Source organism: Neolamprologus multifasciatus, chromosome 15 (genome assembly GCF_963576455.1).
Source record: "Neolamprologus multifasciatus chromosome 15, fNeoMul1.2, whole genome shotgun sequence".
Taxonomy (NCBI): Eukaryota; Metazoa; Chordata; class Actinopteri; order Cichliformes; family Cichlidae; genus Neolamprologus; species Neolamprologus multifasciatus.
This window is the reverse complement of record NC_140453.1, coordinates 24,520,331-24,542,674: the sequence shown is the minus strand read 5'-3', so window position 1 is coordinate 24,542,674 and position 22,344 is coordinate 24,520,331. Positions and strand designations below refer to the sequence as shown.

The following is a 22,344-nucleotide window of genomic DNA, read 5'->3' as shown; positions in this document are numbered from 1 at the left end:
GTTTATGTTTTACCTTTATCTTGTGGAGGTCTCTGTGATGCTTGGGTAAATAGTATTAAGTTTATTCCTTTTGTGTTCCTTTCTGTTCTGGTCTTAGTTTTTTTGTCCTTCAGGGTGTCCTGTGTGGAGTTAGTCTAATCTCCACAGTCATCTCCTTAGGTTTCTCTGCCTTTGTCTCATAATCCCAATTAGTGTCAGCTATGTTTCATCATATCACCTGTTTCATTACCTGGTGTGTGTATACATATTGTCAGAGTCTCCTTTTGTCCTTTGTCGCACCATGCCTCATTGTTGTGTTTCCTTGCCCTGGATTCCCTGAGAGTTTGGCTTTCTCTGTATTTTGAATTACCACCATTAAATCTGTGTTTTGAGTAGACTCTTGGTTTCCTGAATCGTGAGCGTGTGGGTCCCTAACCTGCCAGCCACACAGCCATCAGATGTCTAAAAACTTACCTGACCCCCAAATCCAAACTTAGAATCATTTAGAGATGCTGGAGTTAACCTGTTAACTCCAGCTTCCTGTCTTTGATGTTATTTATGTGACAAAAAGCTTGGTAAGAAATATTCACATTGGAGAAAGATTGGAAGACTTGATGTTATGGTTTGTGTGTTCAAAAGCATACAGAAAGCAGGTTTTCCAGCTGCTGCTGAACGTGCAAACGTCTTGAAATCAATGAATTTTCTCTCTGCTTTAAAATGATGACATTTAGTTGAAAGCACAGCTGTGTAAGAGCAGACTACCACAACTTCATATAAAGCGAAAGCAGTCATTTGCTTCACAAACCATAGAGAACCTCATCAAACGTTGCATGCTGATCTCTTCCAGCTCACGGTTTGTGTTTGGTGGCAGCAGCGGGCAGTTGTTTTCATCAAAAGGAGCAGCAGTAAAGTCACCAAACACCACCTGCCCGGCAGGAAGTGAAGAAAGGCAGACGTTTAGCATCCAGAGCCAGATATTTGTCTCTGGAGCCTTTAGAAAAAAAGTCGGTTCTGCCTTCAGCTCCTAAGATGTGTCTGTTTGTGTTTCTTCTCTCTTCCTCGTCACTTTGTGCTCACTGACAAACTGTCATTCTCTTTATTTTCCACCATTTACCGAGTCCAAACAACCATCCTCTCAGGTATGTCCACAGCTTTTTTTTTATTTCTGACTTCACTGCAGACCCCAAATTTGTTTCAAAATGACCTGAATTTATATTTAAGGATCGTCCTTTAAGAGCTGGCACTGCGGCTGAAGAGTCCGCACGTTCCAAGCCCGGAGGCAGCGCCTCAGGTAACCGGGAGGATTCACCGGATCATGCACCGTGAATTTGTCCCCAGGGTGAGACTGAGAACGTGAGACCTACCATGATGTCCTGAGGCTTGAGGGAGAAGATTCAGAGGCACCAACAGAACTGCAGTGGTGATGTCACATCACACTGAAAACGCTTTTACCACACCAAAGATTTATTTCCTGCCATTTCCTCCACATCCTGGAGATTAAAATTGACCTGAAGGAATATTAAGTACCTTAAAACAAAGGGAGCCCATTTTTATGGGTCTGTTCTCACAACTCTGTTCTTACATCTCATACATAAATAATCTAATCAGAAAGCAGCTTACTTAAAACTAATTTTTAATCATCTAAGACTTTTCCTAAAAGCTTCAGGAAACCAAAAACCTCATCCTGCATTTACTCTGTTAAACTGCTGAATCTCAAAAAAGCACCTTTAGCTTCTGCGTAACGCCACTGCCTGCCTTCAGCAGTCCGGTTTCTAACCTTGCCTCAGTTATTTTATTTTTACCCTGTAATAATTTTTACTGGATTAATGTTGATTGTTCACTGGTTTTAACTTTTGATTCTTACATTTTTAAAGTTCTACTCTTGATTGTAATCATTTTCTGTGTCTTCTGTAGTTTTAATAAGTGTTTAGCATCCTCTTGTTGCCTTTCTGTTTGTGTTTGCCGGTGACTGTTGTTTCTTTTTTTCTGTTGTTTCTTATTTTTATCTTATTAATTAACTTGCTCACGTCGGTCTGTTGACCGAGTTTTACATCTTCTTGTGTCGTGCGTGCAGTTTCAGTGCTAGTTTATAGTGTTTTGCCTGATTTGGGCCCATTTACACCGTAAAGACATTTATTTGTTGTCTGGTTTTCAGCTTGTTCAGCAGCTGAACAAGCTGAAAACCAGACGACAAATAAATGTCTGGTTTTTAGGAGGGTGCTTTTGTCTGTTTTCACCCTCCTAAAAATCTTCTGCACTATCAGTTTAAAAAAAAGAAAAAGAAAAGGATGAAGTATCCACCGACACTTTGCATAAAAGGCAGACGCTGGGACAGGAACCACTGAGGGTGCATAGTAATGGCATCAGAGTGGCATTTACACTGCCCAGAGGTTTGGCGGATCTCTGCGTGCTTTGTCCTAAGGGGCTGCCACCGAGTGTCACGGACCTCTGACAGAACAGCGAAGCGTCCAGATGGTGCGGCTTATCTGTATGCTGCGTCGCTCCAAGGACAGCGGCACTGGGCTGGAGCATCTCTGAGGGCATATGTCAGACAGGAACGCCCGCCTACACAGTGCCGCAGCCCCTCAACCTCACGCCCTCCTCACTACTCACTGAGAACTCGTGTCCTTGAAGCCATGCATGTGAAAATTTTTTTTTAAATTCTTCAGTCGTGACAGCTCTGAATTTGAGTGATGCACAGTTTTATCATCTTGCACCTCAGTGTCATCATATGGAAGTTTACATGCTAGTGTCTGCTTTGCTTTAGTACAATCATCAAGTCTACATACACATTAACACAGAGCTTAATCACAGACTCACATTATCTGATTATCAACATTGTAATTCAGGTTTATGATGAATCCTTGACCTCCAGCGGGTCAGTGTGCATTTTAAAGCTCCTCGTAGGACGTAATGTGCTACAACCATCAGAGGGTGGTGCTAATGCAGCTATAAGCAGGTTGCAAACCTCCACTAAACAAAAACAGAAGAAAAAAAGGATGACACTGCCAGTGTTGCCAACTTAGCGACTTTGTCGCTATATTTAGCGAGTTTTCAGACCCCCTTAGCGACTTTTTTTCTAAAAAGCGACTAGCGACAAATCTGGCGACTTTTTCTGGTCTTATTGGAGACTTATTTATGACGACTTTTTGACGTGAAAGCGTGTATCGCTCTTACTCTCAACAAGCAGCGGGTGCTGCCGTGGGCACCTCGCCCGTGCCAAAGTGCTCACGGGCGGAGGATAGTCCCCCCCCAGCTGCTATCAGGGCAGGAGATGTTCACACCTGTGCATCCGAACTGCGAATGAATCGCGCATGAGCGAAGCCGCTGCTCCCGCACTGACTGTAACCCAGTCAGTTCTTCTTTTACTGTTATGCTGTTTTGTGGATCAGGTTTAAAACACACACACACACAAAGTAACTCCACCAGAGTGCCTATTTCAGGTCACTTTTGCCGGTCCAAGCCCGGATAAAGGAGCAGGGTTGGAATTGTGACATTACAAAAAACAATTATTGCTAAAACAAATTTAATTCGTAGTTCTAAATAAACTCTAAATGCATTTAGGACGTTTTTTACTCACTTCATGTCTCTTCCACGATGTTATTTCTCTCTCCAACAACGTAGGTTACAATTATATTAGCATGACCAATTATGCAAATTAGGCGATGACGTCATTTAGCGACTTCTAGCGACTTTTAGGACAATCAATAGCGATTTTTCTTACTGAGGAGTTGGCAACACTGGACACTGCCAACAGTATTCAAACAGGCGTTTGAAGATTAGGATCGCTCCTTCAACAAGGATCAGAAGGGTAAAAGCAACATATATGAAAATCCAAAGACAGCCACAGCTACCCATCTTTAGTTAAGTCAGTGGGGTTAGGACTCTACTGTGTTAGCACTTCTGCCACAGCCATGTTGTTTTTTTAATACAATCTTTGGACAAGAGGGAGGACTGCTAAGTTATCAGCTAAGTTATCAGAGCTAACTCTGGCTAGGTTAGTGAGTAAGCTGCAAGGCAGCGACACAGATCCCAATTAATCATTTCTGAGTAACGTCCAACTTTAAATCCTAGAATATTACTCACTAAAACTGGAACTCAGGTGTCACAGACAGCGTGACGATTAGCTGCACGGCAGACGATGGCAGATATGCCTAGCAGACAAATACCTCTCTCACCATCCACCTGTCAGTCCAAGAGACCACACCCCTAAGGATTCAAACTTTAAAGCCTTAATAGAGTTTAATGCTCACCAGCTGCCTGGACTGCTGTTAGGAATACGGAAACTATACCTAACAGACAGCAAAACAGTTTATTCCTGGACATTTTAGTAATGCACGCAATGAGAACCGACTCTCTGTTGGAGCTTGTGGAACTGCATGTTTCGGTGCTCCATTTTCCAACAAAAACATTATTGACTATGTGCACGTTAGCATATGCTACTTCCGGTGCGGAAACTCCTGTGGGGAGCTTTGTTTCCGGTGTCCTATTCGCGCCCTGTTTACGGTCCAAAACAAGTTAAGCAAATGAATAAATCAAGCGGCGATTTACATTTCTATAGATGTCTTGGGCATTTACCCAATATAGCTGTAAACGATGTTCATCGACTTGTCGATATTTTTCCCCGCGCCTCAGGGCAAAAGAGAAAAGCGATTCAAATGTTATATTTCTCAGCTGTCCCTCGTTTATCGTGGGTGTTATGTTCTAAAAATAACCAGTTATAGGTGAAATCAAGTAGCCAATTTTATTTTTTGGTGCAAAACGTTTTGTGGACATCATGGACATACAGTACTGCACTTCAGAGTCACACTGCTAGCGATCGATGCAGCGATTCTGTACTGTACAGGAGAGACATCACGGAGGGGATCGTCTGCAGCGATCAGGACGCAGGACACAATGTGATGTAAAAAATAAGCATGCAAACTTGCACTAAAAAATCCGCAAAACAGCGAGGTGAAAGGTGACCCGCGTTATAACAAGGGACCGCTGTAATTTTGAAGGTAAGTCACAACATACCCTTCATAAATACATAAATGTATAGAAACCCTTACCAGCAATCGTTCATTTTTTGTGTGGCTTTTTTCACGGTTTGTTAACATGCTGTGTGGGTGTGTACTTGACTAGCTGATATCGACATAATGGGGGAAACATCTGGTTTGACTATTCTTCACCTGTAGTTTGAATGCTGAACATTTGCCTGTTTAAATCATAAGACCAGTCACTATACAGAGATGTGCTTCTGAATGTGGATGATGTGTCTTCTGCATGCAGCAATGCAGTTCTGCTTGTCTTGAGTGATGTAAACAACTGATCGATTTAAACTCTTTAAACGTCAAAATTGATCATTAGATTTTTTTATGACGCAACAGTGGTGAGTGTTCCCACCTTCTGCTCTTTGTAACTTAACGCGATCTTTCCGTTTTCGAGTTTTGGACATCAATTTTGGAGTATATCTTCGCAGTAGCGATTGACCGCAAAGTAAAGCTACCGGAAATGTACAACCCCACATCCGGTCTCAAACCAGGAAGTTAGCATTTTCTCGTGCACAGGGTCAATTACGACCTTCGGCCTGAAGAAGACAAATCTGTTCATTATGATTAATCTAATCAAACTGTGGGACTAAATAGTTTGTTGGGTCTGTCAGTTAGGCTGCTTGTTCAGTTTATATATTTATAATAGGAAAATATCTCAAACTAATCTGGATCCAGGCATTCATAGTGTGGAAGACATTTCTACCTTACAGAATGTTTTTAAAGAACATTTTTGAATTAATATATCACAAATAGGGATGGGTATCGTTTAGGTTTTATCCGATACCGGTGCCAAACCGGTACTTTTGAAACGATGCCGGTGCTTAAACGGTGCTCAAACCGGTGCTTAAAGAATGGAGAACACAAAATTGGTCCAAAAGCCTCTCATGTTCAGCTGTTTTTTTTGTAAAAAGATAACAATGTTAGCCTTTTCTGCAGCTATAGGGCATATATGGTATCACTCTTGGCTGGAAGCAGTGCTTAAACAATGGAAAAAACACAAACTTTGTCCAAAAACCTCTCATGTTTAGCTGTTTCCCATTTTTTCTTTGGTCATTTTAGCCTTTTTGGCCAGGGTGAAGGGAGTATCTGCCATCAAACAAGAAGACAGCCGCATGTAGCTATGATGATGTTTGCTAGTTCACCTTACATGCATTAATGTAATAACGTGGTTAGCCTACTCAATGTAAATTACACACGAACAACATTAAGCTACTCACGCAGAGAAGAACGGCTGCTGCTGCCATCATCATCCGTCATCATTTCTGCTACACTGGCAGGGCTAGGGGCCAGGACTCTACTCTTCGGGTTTTTGGGGGATGTTGCTAACTCCGGGTCTGCTAACAGGCACCACACCCGCAGTAGATGTGCTCGGTGTGAGGTCTCGCAGCAAGCTATCAAATACGGCGCATTTTTCGGCTTTTAAAAAAAACGCTATGCATCGCCAGGTGTTTCATCGGATTTGAGGTGTTACCTCCTTTGACAGTATCACAGTATAAGCTTAAAGCACTTGTTGCAGGCTGCTGAGTTTGCATATTTTGCAGTGAAGTACAGCCAGACTTTTGACCGCTTCGCTTTGGGTATTTTTAATCTGTAGCTCTGCTCTAAAAGAACGTACGTACCTGGACCCGCCTACTATGCCATCATGGCACCGGATACCGGTACCCATCCCTAATCACAAATAATACATATATCTTAAATTATAAATTTGTATCTGTTTTTGCACCCAGTATTGAATGCTGACTTATTAAAACCAGTTTAACTGCTGACATACTGACATATAAACTGTAATAATACAGTTCATAATAGTGTCATCAGCACTTGCAGCCACTGAAAAACCAACAAATAACATCCCTGTGCTGGTATCCATTTTAATTCTCGCTTGAATGTGCTTCCAGACTGGCTCATAGCACAAGGTTCAGGTCTTTGACTAGACGGTAGGGATGGGTATCGAAAACCGGTTCTTGTTGAGAACCGGTTCCCACTGTTTCAATTCCTTGGAATTGTTTGCCATTTTTGCAAACGATTCCCTTATCGATTCCAGTCGCCCCAAATGACGTCAACACGTTGCGGAGCGTCATTTACCTGGCAGGAAACATGGCGGCTCAAACGCTAAAAAGTTTGGTTATACTTTACGAGAACGGATGACAACAGGGCAACTTGCAATACTTGCAAAGTAGATATTTCATTTAAGGGAGGGAACACTACGAATATGCAAAAGCATTTGCTCACAAAACACGCGATAACCTTAAATGAATGTCATGTTTTTAATTCCGCTCCGGACTCGTGAACCTCAATCCAGCAGCAGCGGTAACGTTTGCACGTCCTCTCCTGTTAATGCGGCAGGTAAATAATCAACTAACAGTGCATATTATGTTAGCGCGATCTGCCTTATTACAAAACCTGCCATTACTGTGCATTTAGGTGACCATGATGAGAGAGACAGACAGAGTCTGGCTGGCTCAGATGCTGGCAGTTGTCGCTGCAGTCTACGGGTAGCGTCGCCATTCAAGCCAGGATAGACGAATGTCACCGCGCAGTGACTAAGTCTGTGGTAAAAGGCTTGAACCCATTTGCCACAGCAGATGCCCCCGATTTTCGGTAAGTGAATGTGTTTAATTGTAGGCAGGGACATTATTGGATATTCTTGTGTAATTGCTACAGAATAATTTATGTTATACTTTGTTATTGCTACAGAAGAATATTTATTTTATTATTTTACATTTACAATTTTTTTTCCTGGGGACCCTGTGATACCCCATTGAAGAGCCGTAGGCTGGAACTCTTAAGATCTCACTGTTGGGTTTGTAAGGCCATGTTATTCCTAAATTTCTATCTTGTTCAAAGAGAAGATATAAAACAAAGATCTAAGCTAATTGACCTTAGTGTTCTCCTTTTTTTAAAAAAAATAATCGATAAGAGAATCGATAAGAGAATCGATAAGAGAATCGATAAGAGAATCGATAAAGAATCAAATCGTTAAACAGAATCGAAAATGGAATCGGAATCGTGAAAATCTTATCAATACCCATCCCTACTAGACGGCACGAATGACAACAAGGAAATAAGGTTGATGATGTGTGAACCTGACACCACGCCCTTCAACCATCATCGCCTGTCCTCTCCACCTCTGGTAAAAGAAGGCCTGAGTCAGCGGAGAGTCCCCGGACAGATGGGAACAATCTGCTCTCTGAACCACCAGCTGGAGAAAAAGAGGGCCGGCAGTGTGCCGATGACCTGACCGCTTCAATTAATTACTGCGTTAACAGTATCCGTACACACAGCCAACCAAATGAAGCTTCCTCTTCATTTATTATTTAAAAAATGTTACCATGTATCAACAGTTACTGGTACAGTGCACTTTAAATGGAAACTGAGCATAAAACAGTTTCAATTTAAGATATGGAACCAACATGTTATTCCAAACACTTGTTACGCGTTCGTAAACCTGAATGCCAGTGCTCTCTGGTTTCTTTCCAGAAGGACAAAATTATGATTAAAAACAACAAACATGAGTACAGTGTTTGCCTTTTTTCCCCCGTGTACTTCTGGCTTCCTCCCACAGTCCAAAGACATGCAGTTAGTGGGGATAGGTTAATTGGAAACTCGAAACTGCCCATAGATATGAGTGCGAATGGTTGTCTGTGTCTATGTGTTAGCCCTGCGGCAGACTGGCAACTTGTCCAGGGTGTAGCCTGTCTCTCGCCATAAGACAGCTGGGATAGGCTCCAAATGGATGGATGGAAAACAAACATAAATTATCTTTTTTATTTTTGATGGGTTTTGTTTAGTTTCTGGGTTTTGTCCAATTTTGCTCATTTCTATTAATATTTATGAAAACAAGAATAAAGATACTGTTTGACAAAAGTGGGGTCTGAACTCTAAAAAGACTTCGAAAGGGGAAAACCTGCCTCTTCAAAAGTAACAATAAAAAATCTGATGACTTTATAGTGAGATTTAAAAAATCTCGATGTTTCCTCAGTAAAGCTAAATGTCGGGAATCTGTGTTGAGGTTTGCAAAAGAAATGCTTAAAGTCAGGTTTTTGTTCGGGTAGATGAACTGCTTCCTGTCTGGGGGGGTGGTCCTGCAGAGAGGACTGGAAAGCCATCTGCTTCTGTTATCAGCAGGAGTGAAGGGTTAACTGAATCTCAATGCCCACATAAATCACTCACTGACAGAAACTAAAAATAGAGTGCACAGCACCTGGATGTCTGAGTAACCTGTGGGAACACAGCGTGGGACTCAAATTCTGCCTTTAAGTCTTTTTCTGTAAAGTTTCAAAGTTTCAGCTCTTGTCTCCCAGAGGAAACGCTCTTAATGCACCACCTGAGCACCCAGTTCAAGCCTTTCTTCAATAACCACCAACAAAAGTCGGCATGTGGGAGTTTATAGTTTGACTTGTTTATCATGGCTTACGTCTTTGACAGCAACATTTACATCCTTGCCTTTAGCTGAAGGCGGTACACTGGTCTATTACACAAAAAACAATCAGCAAACCTTTGCAATAAATGTTCTGGACGTGAGTGAAGCACTGCAGAAAAAGGCCAACAATAAAACCACCATTATTAAAGAGAAAGAAAACTGCGACAAATGATTTGTTAAACTTAAAGAAACAATTAAAGGGGAAAAGAAAATCATCAAAACACAAGGTGAAAGGTGAAAGGTCTTGAAATAATCTAAAAAGTTTCAGTTTACTGAAGCCAAGGAGAGAGGCATTCCAAATATTAAGTTTGTCCGTTCAATGGAAAGAAATTACTAATTAAACAATCAACTGTTCAATTAACCAGCCTATCAGCGTCATTCTAAAATGATCTGGTAGGTCTGCAGCCACTGAATAAAACTGTGGAAATCCAACATCCTCTTACTCACCGCCTGAGAACCTCAGTTTAGCCCTGAATGATGTATTTCATTTCTAGGGAAATACAGCAGAATGAATGCCAACAGAAAGCTGCATTTATTTTCTTCATTTTTCAAGGCAAAATCACAAACCCAGAGAGAGGCGCGCTCAAACCAAACAAGGTTTCAAACCAAGGTTTCTCATCACTCCAGCTCCCAAAGGTTTCCTGTAAATTTCAGTGTGCTGCTCGTATGACTAATGCTTAGCTCTGATTAATGTAATCAGTGTTTTTTATCAAGAGTAGACAGAAATGCATAGCAACTCACTATTTGATGGATAACTCATGACGCACACAGCTCTATGATCGTGTGCTACAGGGCAGCAGCGTGTTTGTCAATGCAATCCAGAGTTTAACGTTGTTTATATGCATATTTAGCTTGTCCGGTGTCACAGATCTCCCACAGGAATAAATGATTATGAACATTATTAGATGCTGTTAGACAGAAAATCAACTGAATGCCATGACAAATCACAGACACAATAAATAAACTGACCTGCTGATCGGATGAAAAACATGTTATTTTTGCGAGTTATTTACATCGTTCAGGTATTACATGAAGACAATAAATCTTCATGCAATTCCAAAACAGAGACTAAAACATACACCAAAATATGTCCAAACCACCAAACCACGTTTAAAGCCAGTCAAAAACTAAATGTACTCCAAACTCATCTGCCATAAAGTTCAGCCCGTTCTTATTCCCAAGGCGTTCCTGAGGAACGCGAAAGGTGACCTTCAGCGTTCTTATGCTACGCGCCGGGTTATGGGTTAAATCCAATAGAATTACGGTCCCGCAGTAATACACATTCCAGCCATGTATTCCAGCCCTAACCCTAACCTGATCCCTAACCTTATCCAGCACTATAATGACGTTAAATAGTGTTTTCCAAAGCGATTTAAGTAAAATGAACAGACATGTGTAGATTGATTCCAAACAGTTCTCGTGTTTCCTCATTTTTCCGATTTCATAATTTAGGGACGTGTTGGGTGCCCAGAAGCGTAATATGTTGACGATTTGTCACCTAGCGTAACATATTACGCTTTGGGAGTGAGAATGTGTTGCAAAGTTTTAGTCACTTTAAGCCCGCGTGGGACTGAATCTGATCTGAATCATTAGTTTAAAGATGAAGGTTAGCCAAAAAACTGCAGTATCTCCAGCTGAGAACTGGATGTACTTTTATACTTATGTGGCCGGATGGGTTGAGCGTGTCTCTCTCTCTTGGTTGTTTGCTTGCTTGCTTCACCTTCTCTCTCTTTCCGCTGCACTCGCTCCTTGTATCATGTGATTGGGCTAATTAGGAACCCACCTGCATATTGATTACAGGGTGGTGTCTGTCTGTATAAAGGGAAGCCGTTTTTTTTGTTGGTTCATTCCTCCCGAGCTTCTGGCACAACACAGTAAATGCTGGCCTATTGTTATAGGTTAATTTACCGAGATGATCGGATTGCGTGACTACTTACTACAGGTAAGTAGTTAAACTAGTAGTAATATTTCTGCAGCTCGTTGTAGTGTGGCCGTTTCTCTTTTCTTTACTCCAGCCGTGGTGGGGAGAAGCGTTTGAATTACGTCCACCGTGCAGTATAGCGCCTCCGGTCTTGGGGTAAACCATTATATTTGCCCTTTTGTTTGTAGGGTTCGATTGCTGCCGCACCCTCTCAGTGACCAATCGCCTGATTTTTAAGCTGCTGTTTCAGGGCTCCTCTGCAGGGCTACGTACAATCGTAACCAGCACCAGGTGTGTGTGTGTGTGTTTAAAGATTTCAGTTTTTCTTTTAATTTTGTTTTTTTTAATTATTATTATATAGAGAGCCTGTTATTTGGTGTACCATGTTTTATCCTTTTAATGTGTATGTCTTGTGCTTTTATTTCAGCGAACTGAGGATCTACCAGCGGCCGTGGGACCTCAGGTGGCGGGTCATTTTCCACACTTCCTTTGTTGTACAGCACCGGGTGAATAGACTGTAGTGGAGTTTTTTGTATGGTTTTCATTTTGGTCCACCGCTGCTGGTAAGTCCCAGTTGTCTGTTTTATTTTTATTGTAATTTGGGACTGTAATTTAGATGACACTACATTCAGTGCTCTGTCATTGTTGATGTTTTATCTTATTTTATATTAATAAATAAAATTGTTAATATTTGAGCCAGCTTCAGTGTGCATCCCTGAACCTGTGCAAACGTTGTTGTTTGTTTTTTTTTTATTACATTTTATTCTCAAATGATTTTATTTCCTGGGGGTGAAATTTCCCTTGGTGGCGTTGTCATTTTATTACTTTTTTTTTATAGCCCCGCCGACCACTTGGTCACACTTACATATATGTAGTAAAAGTTTACACATTTATTTTTTATCTTTTACTCCGAATGGTCTATTTAATAACTGTATGCTCATTAATAAAGTAAAGTTCACAGAACACAGACAACACCAGAAATAAGTTAAACTAAACAAATTCCTGAAACCAAGTCTAAAAATCAGTCCAAATCCAAGCTCGAAAACCAGTGAAAAGTAGGGCTGGGCCATAATATACCGTTCACGGTAATACCAGTACAAAGCTAGGCAACGATAAGAAAATGACATATCGCGATAGAATATGGGTAAAACACGCATGCACAGTGCCAAAAAAAGCATGGAAAACGCACGGTAACGGAGAATGTGAATGGGGAAAGTAGACTGTTGAGTGAAAAGGATGAGCCAGAATTGTTTTGTAAAAATGGTGCAGCTTAACTGGTTTGGTGTTTGTCCTTTAGATACACAACGGAGCACTTCTTTTTTTTGTAGAACATGCAAGCGGGCCGCCGTATTTGTCGACTAAGGTGCTTGGAAATCTGGGAGTAATCTGGGTCCTAAACTCCGTCCTTTAAAGTCCCGAAGTCAAATGAACGTCACTTAGAGTTTAAAACTGTCTAAATTCTTTCACCTTTAATGAAATGATCAGCATTGCTGCTTTACCAGGTGTAACTATGAAGTTTAACATCCAGGCATCCATGAAAACAGAATTCATTACATTTAACGGAGTTAGAAACTAGCAGGAAGTTAGTGGAAGTTAGCTCGCTAGTTTCGCTAGTTACCTAAACATGATATAGCATGTTCTGACTGAGATATTTCTCTAGCGACACAGCTGTGTTAGCATAACATAAACAGTGAGGCTCGAGGATGAACGCTAACACTTTTCCACAAAGTTAATGTGAAGGTTCCTGATGGTTAGAGACAAATGCAATCGCATGGCAGGATGCTGTAAATGGACCAAACTTCAGTCAGGAGAACAACTGAGATAATCCATCCACAATAGATCAAACAATAAAGTTTGATTTATCTGACTGCTTTGTTTTGCTTAATGTGCCTTATAATCCCGTGCACCTTATGGTCCGAGAAATACGTATTTGACTTTTTTATTTGGCACACTGCAGTATAATGTTGCAAAGCGCCTCTTTTTAACTTCAGCGGATATTATACATGGTTATGCTCAGGATATGTCAGCCCATTTCTATTGGAAATCCCTTTGGGTTAAACTTTCAGCAAGAAATTTGCATTTGCACTATTAAATGTTTATATAACTTTAATGCATATAAAAACAGCTACTTTTTTAAGTAAAATGAATGGATCAGGGTTTTGGATCTAGTAAAGTTGTGGAGTTGTATTTTGTCTCGCAGAAATTATATCGTCAGTTATATCGTTATCGCAAATTTTCCAAATATATATCGTGATATATATTTTTGACCATATCGCCCTGCCCTAGTGAAAAGCTCGAACTGAAGACTAAAATAAGTCTAAAACAAATCCAATGATAAGACTGAAGTCCTAAACCAGTCTAAAACGAAGACCAAAGCAAATATATATTTCTCTGCATTTAGTTTAAGAGTGCAGAGTATGTTTAGAATTAAATTAATAATTAACCTAAGCTAAAGGTTTAAAGGCACCGTGAGGTGAAATAAAGACACACCACTGGGTATTTTGTTTTGAAATGAATGTGTCGGTGATAAATTTCTGTCACACAGTGATGTGCTATTATGAAGGAGTGTTCACTTTCTCTGATGGTCCTGTTAATGTTGGCAAGAAAAATCAAAACATTTGAAAATGAAAGGAGACAAATAAAATCCACCCACTCACTTCTGCCACTGTCATAATGGTTCTCCTGTCAAAAGAAATCCTCCATGCTGAGAACTACTTTTCACTCCACACTGCTCATGGGGTCTGCTGCTGCTGACAAAGAGCTGAGGCAGGGGTCTGTTCGTGGCATTGACTCAGCCTGCCGAGAGTGTGAAAGATCCCAGTTCTGTACGGGGCGAGCTTGTAACTGCAGAGCTCAGTGGTTTTCGAATGATGAACAAGAGAGTCTTTGTAGAGTCCCAGCGGGTCGCCGGCAAAGTAATATGTAGTTTAATGTCACTCCAAGTCACGCAGTCAGTATTAGTGACTACCCAAAACTAAGTTCAAAACTAGATTTAAAACCAGTCCAAACCCCAAACTAGATCTAAAACCAGCCCAAACTCGATCTAAAACCAGCCCAAACCTAAAACAAAGTCTAAAACCAATCCAAACCCATAATAGATCTAAACCAGCCCAAAACCAAAAATAAATCTAAAACCAGCCCAAAACCAAAAATAAATCTAAAACCAGCGCAAACCCAAAACTAGATCTAAAACCAGCCCAAACCCAAAACTAGATCTAAAACTAGTCCAAACCCAAAACTAGATCTAAAACCAGCCCAAACTAGATCTAAAACCATCCCAAACCCTAAACAAAATCTAAAACCAGTCCAAACCCAAAACAAACCTGTCTAAAAAAAGGCCCAAACCCTAGAACAAAACCAAGTCTCAAACTTGTCTAAACACAAGTTCAAAACCAAGCCTAAAGTAAAGAGAAAAACTTACCTAAAACCAAAACTAGATCTAAAACTACTCCAAACCCAAGCCAAAAAGCCAAAGCTAAGTGTAAAACCAGTGCAAACCCAAGAACGTTGACCTTTAGGCTTTGTTATACAAAAGTTTAATTAGATCTCTACCTCTGCGTATCAGATTATTTATACACTGTATGTATTTTCAGGAAACTAAAGGTGCTGGAGCATTTTAAGAACCTCACAGTTGGGGAATGACCTACATGCACAAATCAGACTAGAGCCTGTGACTGCTTTTCAATCTTCTTATCTATGACATAGTACAGTTTTCACTGAACTTTCACTGGATGTTTCTGTTTCACTACTTAACATCCCGCAAGTCTCTGGTGAAATGTTTAAGGGGTTATGTTTTACTCTACTTACATTTCAGCCCAATAGACCAGAAATCGCTGTTGTTGAGGAGCCTGCTTGGTACTTAAGTTAAAAGTGAAGTTAATTCCTCATGAATGCTGACAATGAGTGTCATTTACTTTTACTTTGAGGTTTTTTTTGTGCACTTCACCCATGGGGTGAAGGGCAGAAATTTTTAAAAATCAGTCTGAACTCATATAGTCACTAATCCCCTACTTGGACATAGCAGTCTTACATAAAGCACTTCTCACTTTGTCCTGAGGCTTTCCATTTGGTTTTACATTAAATAAGTGGACAACTCAGCAGTTTCCCCTTGTATATAAAACTGTACAGAGGGCAAATAATGGGTTTAAAACATTTTTCTGATATAAAAAACTGGCCCATTGTTTTCTTTTTTCCCTTTTTTCCTTAGGCAAATGTATGCATTTGCTTTTTGTGCAATGAAGCAAAAGTAGGACCACAAAGCTGAGTGTTATCGCTCGAACATTTGCCGTAACTAAACACAATGGTATATTTGGGTATTACACTTCTGGCCATATAACTTCTAAAGCTATAAGGCTGTCATGTTGATAAGATGGAGGAGCATAGGTGAGACATGAAGAAAGCTGAGGCTTCCTTATAAACATTTTTGGGCTCCATAACAGGGGTTGTGGTCTTCCACTGAAGGAAAAATCACCAGGAATTTGGTCAAAATTGTTTATTTTGAAGTAATGTTTAATCTGCTACAGCTTAAAATAAATGTTTGTTTATTAAAACAAAGGGAAAATGCACAGATGGTGTATGTAAGCAAGGTGATGCAGACTTTCTTTTCTTCATGTGGACCAATCTCACTGAAGGTCCATTTTGGGGCAGAAAAACTACTCCAGAGTCAAAGACATCCTCTAATTTGAGTCCAGGCAGCTCTACCCCAAACCACGAATACATTCTATGTGTTTTTAATAGCATACTTTGTTAGGAGAAGGCCTTTAAAACATATTGAGGACTGCAGGCTGAAATAGTTTTCTTCTGAAGGCTGTGATTGAAGAATTGAAGGTTCAACAGAGGCAGCCATCATCATTTACTGTGAAGCAGAGCATGATTGTGTGTTTCAAATGCTGCTCTCCAGTTTTTTACATAATGGGAGCCACACAGCTCTTCCCCCGAGAGGCTGAACCACAGAGAGCTGCAGGCAAATATGGGACCAACGTCTGCAAATACCAATCTCAATCCCATCTCTCTAGCCTTGAAAGAAAAGAGGAACAAAAGGCTTGTGGGGTGGTGAGGGGTGGTCTCTGAGACATTTCCATGGACACACTGATGGCTGCCTGTGTGCTTGGAAATGTCACACCGTCATAGCAACAGGTTTAACATCCTGCTTAATTCAAGTTCGCAATTACAGGCCTGGTGCATGCACACAGGATGATAACAGGGCCGCACTTTTATGAAGGACTACCTCTTCAGAGTCTTGCTTACAGATACCCATTACTGCTAGTTTGCTGGAGACAAAGGCTTCACTGCAGCTCAAGGCTGTTTTGCATTGTCAATATCTCCAGTGAACAGTGTGTTCAGCTGTTTGTCCTCTTTAACTTGGCTCTAAAAAAATGCAGCATGGATAAATTTCTCTTTCTGGCATCGCCTGACTCTCGCGGCTCTCTCGAGAAGAAAAACAGGCACAAGTAAGCGTGACCGACCCTGCTGAGTGGGAGGGAAGCTCAGCAGGAGCAGTGAAGGGGGAAAATTGTCTGTATCCTTTTTTTATTAAATTTAGATTTTTACACATTTCCATTTCGCAGGACCCCGGAAGCATGACACCTGCCTCTGCCTTTCACAGGAAGCAACGCCGGTCACACGCAGCTCTCACCTGGTCAGTGAAACCCACTGAGAAACGCTTGAATACGGCGGACAGGAAACCTGTAGGAAGTGGTATTGATTATGGTCTTTCAGACGCGGCCGTGACAATGAGTCGATAAGGGCAAACTGTTTGGGCCTGAAGCTTCGTACAAAGGGCGACTTTGAGGAGCAAAAAGGTCAAATAAAAAATAGATGTATGAGAGGGAGACAGAGAAAGAGAATCTGTGGGGAAGAACAATAAAAACAAAACAAAATAAAAAACAGTGAGCACGAGTCACAGATTTGATCTGATCTGAACATGGTTTTTAAAAAAAGAGCTGCAAAGCTGCAGAGACTGGGAAAATAAACCTGCAGTTTATCAGCAGGCAGCGGAGGGCGAAAGAAGCAAAAGGGATCAGCATTGTCACTGAGCCAAAAATAAAGACAGAGGAGAAGAGGAGGAGGAGCAGGTGTGGGGAAGGCAGCGGACGTTTACCTGGAAGGCTTGCCAGAGCTGATCGGCCAAGGCGCCGATCTCCGAGAGGATGTGACGAACGAGCAAAGATGCTGACATTCGGCTGCTTCCCAGCGCGATCACGTACTCCATCAGCTTCTCCGCAGGCTCGAGCTGAGTTTGGAAAAACACCACGATGATGCTTCCTTAGAACTTTAGAACTTAATAACACAGAACATAAAATCTGTAAATACACTGATTCTATTTCTCAAGATTCTAAACTAATCATAAACAGAGTCTCTGCAGGATTCACCTCCAGCATCAACAGTTCATCATGATATCTAACTTTGTAAAATAAACTAAAACGTGGACATCATTTAGTGATGCATTTAACATGGATCTTAACATGGAACATGGATTGACACATGAGGAAACGGTAGAACAATGTTTCCCAGTTCAAAATAAGCTTTCTTAATCTGATACTGGGCCTTTGTGCAGCACCTCATATCAGCCTGTGACTGGAATAAGCTTTTTTTTAACAGAGGGTTTGTCACACAGCAGATGCACGACCAATGGTAACTCGACAATGACTTGAATTTACCAAACTTTTATGAAAAAAAAAACACTGATGTAACAAAACAAAGAAAACCAGAATCAGGATAAATCCTGATCAGCAGGTCACGAAAAATGCAATAAGTGTGACCTTTTCTGAATAAACCCAGCACTGCCTCTACAGGTGAGTTTGTTTTTTAAAATAAAGACATAAAAAAGAGAAGAATAACATTGTTATGTTTAATGTAAAAAAATGGCTCTAGTTAATGGTTCAACCTGAGCCAGAAGAAACCACTTTCACGATCTGTGATTTTTTTCTTAAATTTAATATAATTTTTATTTAACCTTTATTTATACAAGTAATGATATTGAGTCTCATTTAGAAGAGAAACCTCTTTCAGACAAACACTAAAGTATTGAATATTAATGACTGTAATTGTACTTAGAGCAGGGCGATATGACCAAAAAATATTTATCATGATATACATTTGAAAATTTGCAATAACAATATAACTGACAATATAATTGACACAACTTTATTAGTGCAAAAAAAGAAAACCATCAATGTATTTTCACTTAAACAGCAGCTGTTTTTTATGTGCATTAAAGTTATATAAAAATTTAACAGTGCAAATGCAAATTCCTCGCTGACAGTTTAACCAAAAGACATATCCTCAGCATAACCATGTATAATATCCACAAAACTTAAAATCAGGTTATACACACACAATACGGTAATATTATGTTGAAGCACAGTACGTATCACTCCGCGAGGCTCCTGCCTACGATAGCCGTAATGCTCCGACAATCCATCAAGCGGTGCGGGTTCGTATCCATCAAGGGGGGACAGTCGATTTTCAGAAAAAGGATTGATTTTAAGTGTGCCGTATTTTCCAAAAAACACGGTAATAACGACGGCCCGCTAGCATGCGCTACCAAAAATAGTGCTTTGTTGTGTATCTGACGGACGAAAGCTAAACCAGTTCCACACCACTGAAGTTGCAGCATTTTTACAAACCAATTCTGGTTCATCCGTTTCATTCAACGATCTGCTTTCGCCCTTCTCATTCTCCGTTGCCGCCATGCTTTTTCCACCATGTGCGTATGTAAACAAAGGCACTGCGCATGCGCGTTTTACCCATATTCTATCGCGATATTTCTTATCGTTGCCCAACATTATACCGGTATTACCGCAAACGGTATGATATGGCCCTGCCCTAATTGTACTTTAGGTTTATTTTATGTCACATTTATTTACTTATTTAATATTAGTTAGTTGGTTGGACACAGATTATAGGGCATATCTAACGCACATCTTCCCTTATCGTCTTTTATTTTCTGCATTATTTGACTCAGTAATGATGAATGGATTTATAAGAGATCAGGACCCTGCCTATTTCAGATTTTCCTTTTATTTTTATGTACGCCACAAAGAAACTTCTCCACACACCAACACATCCTCTGTGCTGCTCCACAGTCTCCAGACGCCTCACATTTAGAACAAACAAACACTGCCCGAAGCTCATTAACAAACTTTTTAAATTATTTCAGCTGCTGATTTAACTCCAGTCGGGGAAAAAAATCTAATTTCACTGAAAAGCTCTGCTGAGCTGAGAAAGTCCACCCGACACCCGATGACAGAGGAGCAGCCAAATATTTTTAGTCTTGAGAATATTTTAGAGCATGATTTATAGCAGCGTGCTCAATATCTGATATGGAAATACTCAAGTGGAGCAAAAGTTGCTCCATTTTGTAAAATAATGCAGTTTTGTCAATGGAAAGTCCAAAAATGAATACAAAAGAATAAGTTTTGGCAGAGTCCGACACACACTGACTTCAATGATAAAACACTCAGATCTCGATCCAACCACAGCAGAGCTTCTTTCCTTGTTTTCCTATAACTGGATGCCCCAGGTGTAGAAGCAGTCGACTCAGAAAAGCTGTTTTTAAATTCCAGATTACACTCAGAGCGCATCCTCTGCCAAGGCTCCAGTTTAGCAAAGATGGATGGATAAACTGAAGTCCAACATTTTTCTTTTCCTTTTTTAAATCAGTCTTGTCAGTTTTCCATTGGTGGAAATCATAAAAACATCTTTATATGAAAACCCTGTGGTGTATGTGCTGTATGTGTTACATTTCCACTTTTACTTTTTCATGTTAGTTCCCTTTCTGCCAAATCAAACACGTGGAGCTCCTCGCTGTGGCGACCTCTCGTAAATAAATACCAGCTGAAAATAACTTTTCTAATTATCAATTAAACTCTATGAGTCTTGTCTGTGAAACCAAAAAGATAAATTAGTGCTTGTGTATCTAATACAGTCACAAAACATGTATTATTACGCATTATTCTGTTAAAGAAGCTGGGGTTCACCTACCTTTACTTGCATGTGTGCGGTTATTTTGATCGGTTGTGGTTTTCAACAAACGGTACAAAATGTCTTTTGTACTGTACTACTGTAGCACTAATTTAATTTTGCAGATTCATCTCATTAACATAAGTTAATAGGTTTTTACAGATTAAGTTACCCGGGAGTGTATAAAGTAATTAACACCGACTCCAATAATTCCATGTATACAGTTCTGCATAATGTGCACTTCCAGTCTGGGAATTTAAATATACTTTGACACATTTCCAGTAGGATTATTTTTGTTTCATTATTTCAGCTTTTACTTAATGATCTTTCATCTGTCGACTGGAAAAAAAAAAGAAAAAAAATTATGCTGGTGGAAAGATTCTGTGGAAAACGGGTGCCTTATATGTGATAATTAAATATTGATTTGGTGAAGATTATGTGATTTTTGTGGTTAAATACTGTGGTGGTTGGAAAGGTCGCCAAAGCAGGCTGAATGTGCGACTGAATCCATTGTGAGAAATCCGTTTTGTGAGGTTAGCTCCTGTCTGAAAGTTCTTCAGAACCTTCGATGATTGTCGTCTCCTTCGCTTTGTGCAGCATGAATATTAGAACAGACTTTAGTCACAGTCTTAAATCCTTCTGAGAATTCGCAACTCTCAAACACACGAGAATCCTGACGGCAACATGTAACCCAGTGTTAAAAACGGTATTAAAAGTATAAATATTGATAAAAACAAAGTTAATTATAATAAATACTGATAAAGCATGTAAACATAAGTTTAATTAATATGTACATATGTTATATGTAATATATAAATGGTGTGGGGGCAGGACTTAGTCCTTTAGAGTGTGTTTGTCAGATCCACTGAGCGACCAATCATTGGCCGGTCTGACCCTCCCCCAGTCTGTGCGCTGCTCACCTGTGTGTGCCTTCGTGTGCCAGTCAGATACGCCAGAGACACAGACGGTGAAAGATCAGTTTACCCGTGCGGTGAAGAAGCTAGCTGGATAGTGAAAGTCCTTTTTTCGGCGAGAATAATAAGAGTGATACTGTATTCCAGAGGCCGTGAGCCAGCGTGAGCACTGTGAAGCCCCATGTAGCATTTGTTGCTTCACATGGTAAGTCCCAGGCAGCGCATGTGCACTAGCATAGCATGCTACTTGCCGCTAGCTCCGATGCTAACGTCCGTTAGCCATTTTGCAATGAAAGTGCCTTTTCCGAGGCTAAAGCAATTAGCACTGAGTCTGCTGCACTTTATACGAGATGTTCTTTAAAAGTTTATGTCACATTACTGTGGTATTGATGTATAATGTATGGTTTTGTGCGAAGTTGTTATGTTAGCACATGTTCACCTTTCTCATGGTGCTAATTATAGTTCTGCACACTAAGTATTAGCAAGGTGAAACTAAGTGCCTTCACCTGCACTTTACTTAGCTGAAACTTGATAAGTCTCAAGCCAATGTGTATTTTTAATGCACTGCTGAGCTATTTTGTATTATTTTAAATGTGTGTTTCCTATGCACTTTTTCCCTTTGAAATTTGAATAATTTGTTATACAACATAGAATATTTTGAAAGAAATTTAGAAACACTACAAGCAACCAGTAGTAATAATAAGTTACAGACATGATAGCTTAAATGTTGAACTACTGTGTTCTGGCCTGGTCCCCAGGTCAGGTTTTTTTCCCTTTGCTTATTTGGATTGGATTGGTTTTGAGGACCTGAGAAGAATCGAGGATCCCTTTTCCAGTACTGGATGGCCAGCCCAGCCCAAAGAGCCGGATGAACTGGTAGATTGTAACCCGACTGGTTACAAACACACTGAGTGACTAGTGAACATTGAAAGACTGAAATTGACTTTAAAAAAGACACAAAAGACAATATATCCTTGGGTCGACTATTTGTGGGGTTTATTTTATTTTGTTTTCAAAAAGCGCACTCTACTTTTGTTAAATGTGCACAACTTTAATAATTGCTAATAAATGCAATTGTGTTTTCTACACCTACTGTGTACAAGTCCTCTGTTG

The 22,344-nt window shown here is 40.3% G+C and overlaps 1 protein-coding gene across 4 annotated transcripts in view; it reads right to left on the bottom strand.

Annotated features, from left to right (window-relative positions):
* The window catches only part of mei4 (meiosis-specific, MEI4 homolog (S. cerevisiae)), a 66,675-nt gene that overhangs the window by 23,740 nt on the left and 20,591 nt on the right, over positions 1 to 22,344 (bottom strand). The window contains exons 4-5 of one of the 4 annotated variants that reach the window (XR_014869514.1): positions 17,454 to 17,585; positions 14,011 to 14,149 (exon numbers count right to left, since the gene is read on the bottom strand). The exons of 1 other annotated variant lie outside the window; for it this stretch is intronic. Coding sequence is in view for 2 of the 3 variants with exons in the window: in XM_085133630.1 (XP_084989756.1) it covers positions 16,985 to 17,038; positions 17,454 to 17,585 (186 nt within the window). In the remaining variant the exon portion in view is untranslated. 2 more of the 4 variants (XM_085133630.1, XM_085133628.1) reach the window with 2 other exon arrangements.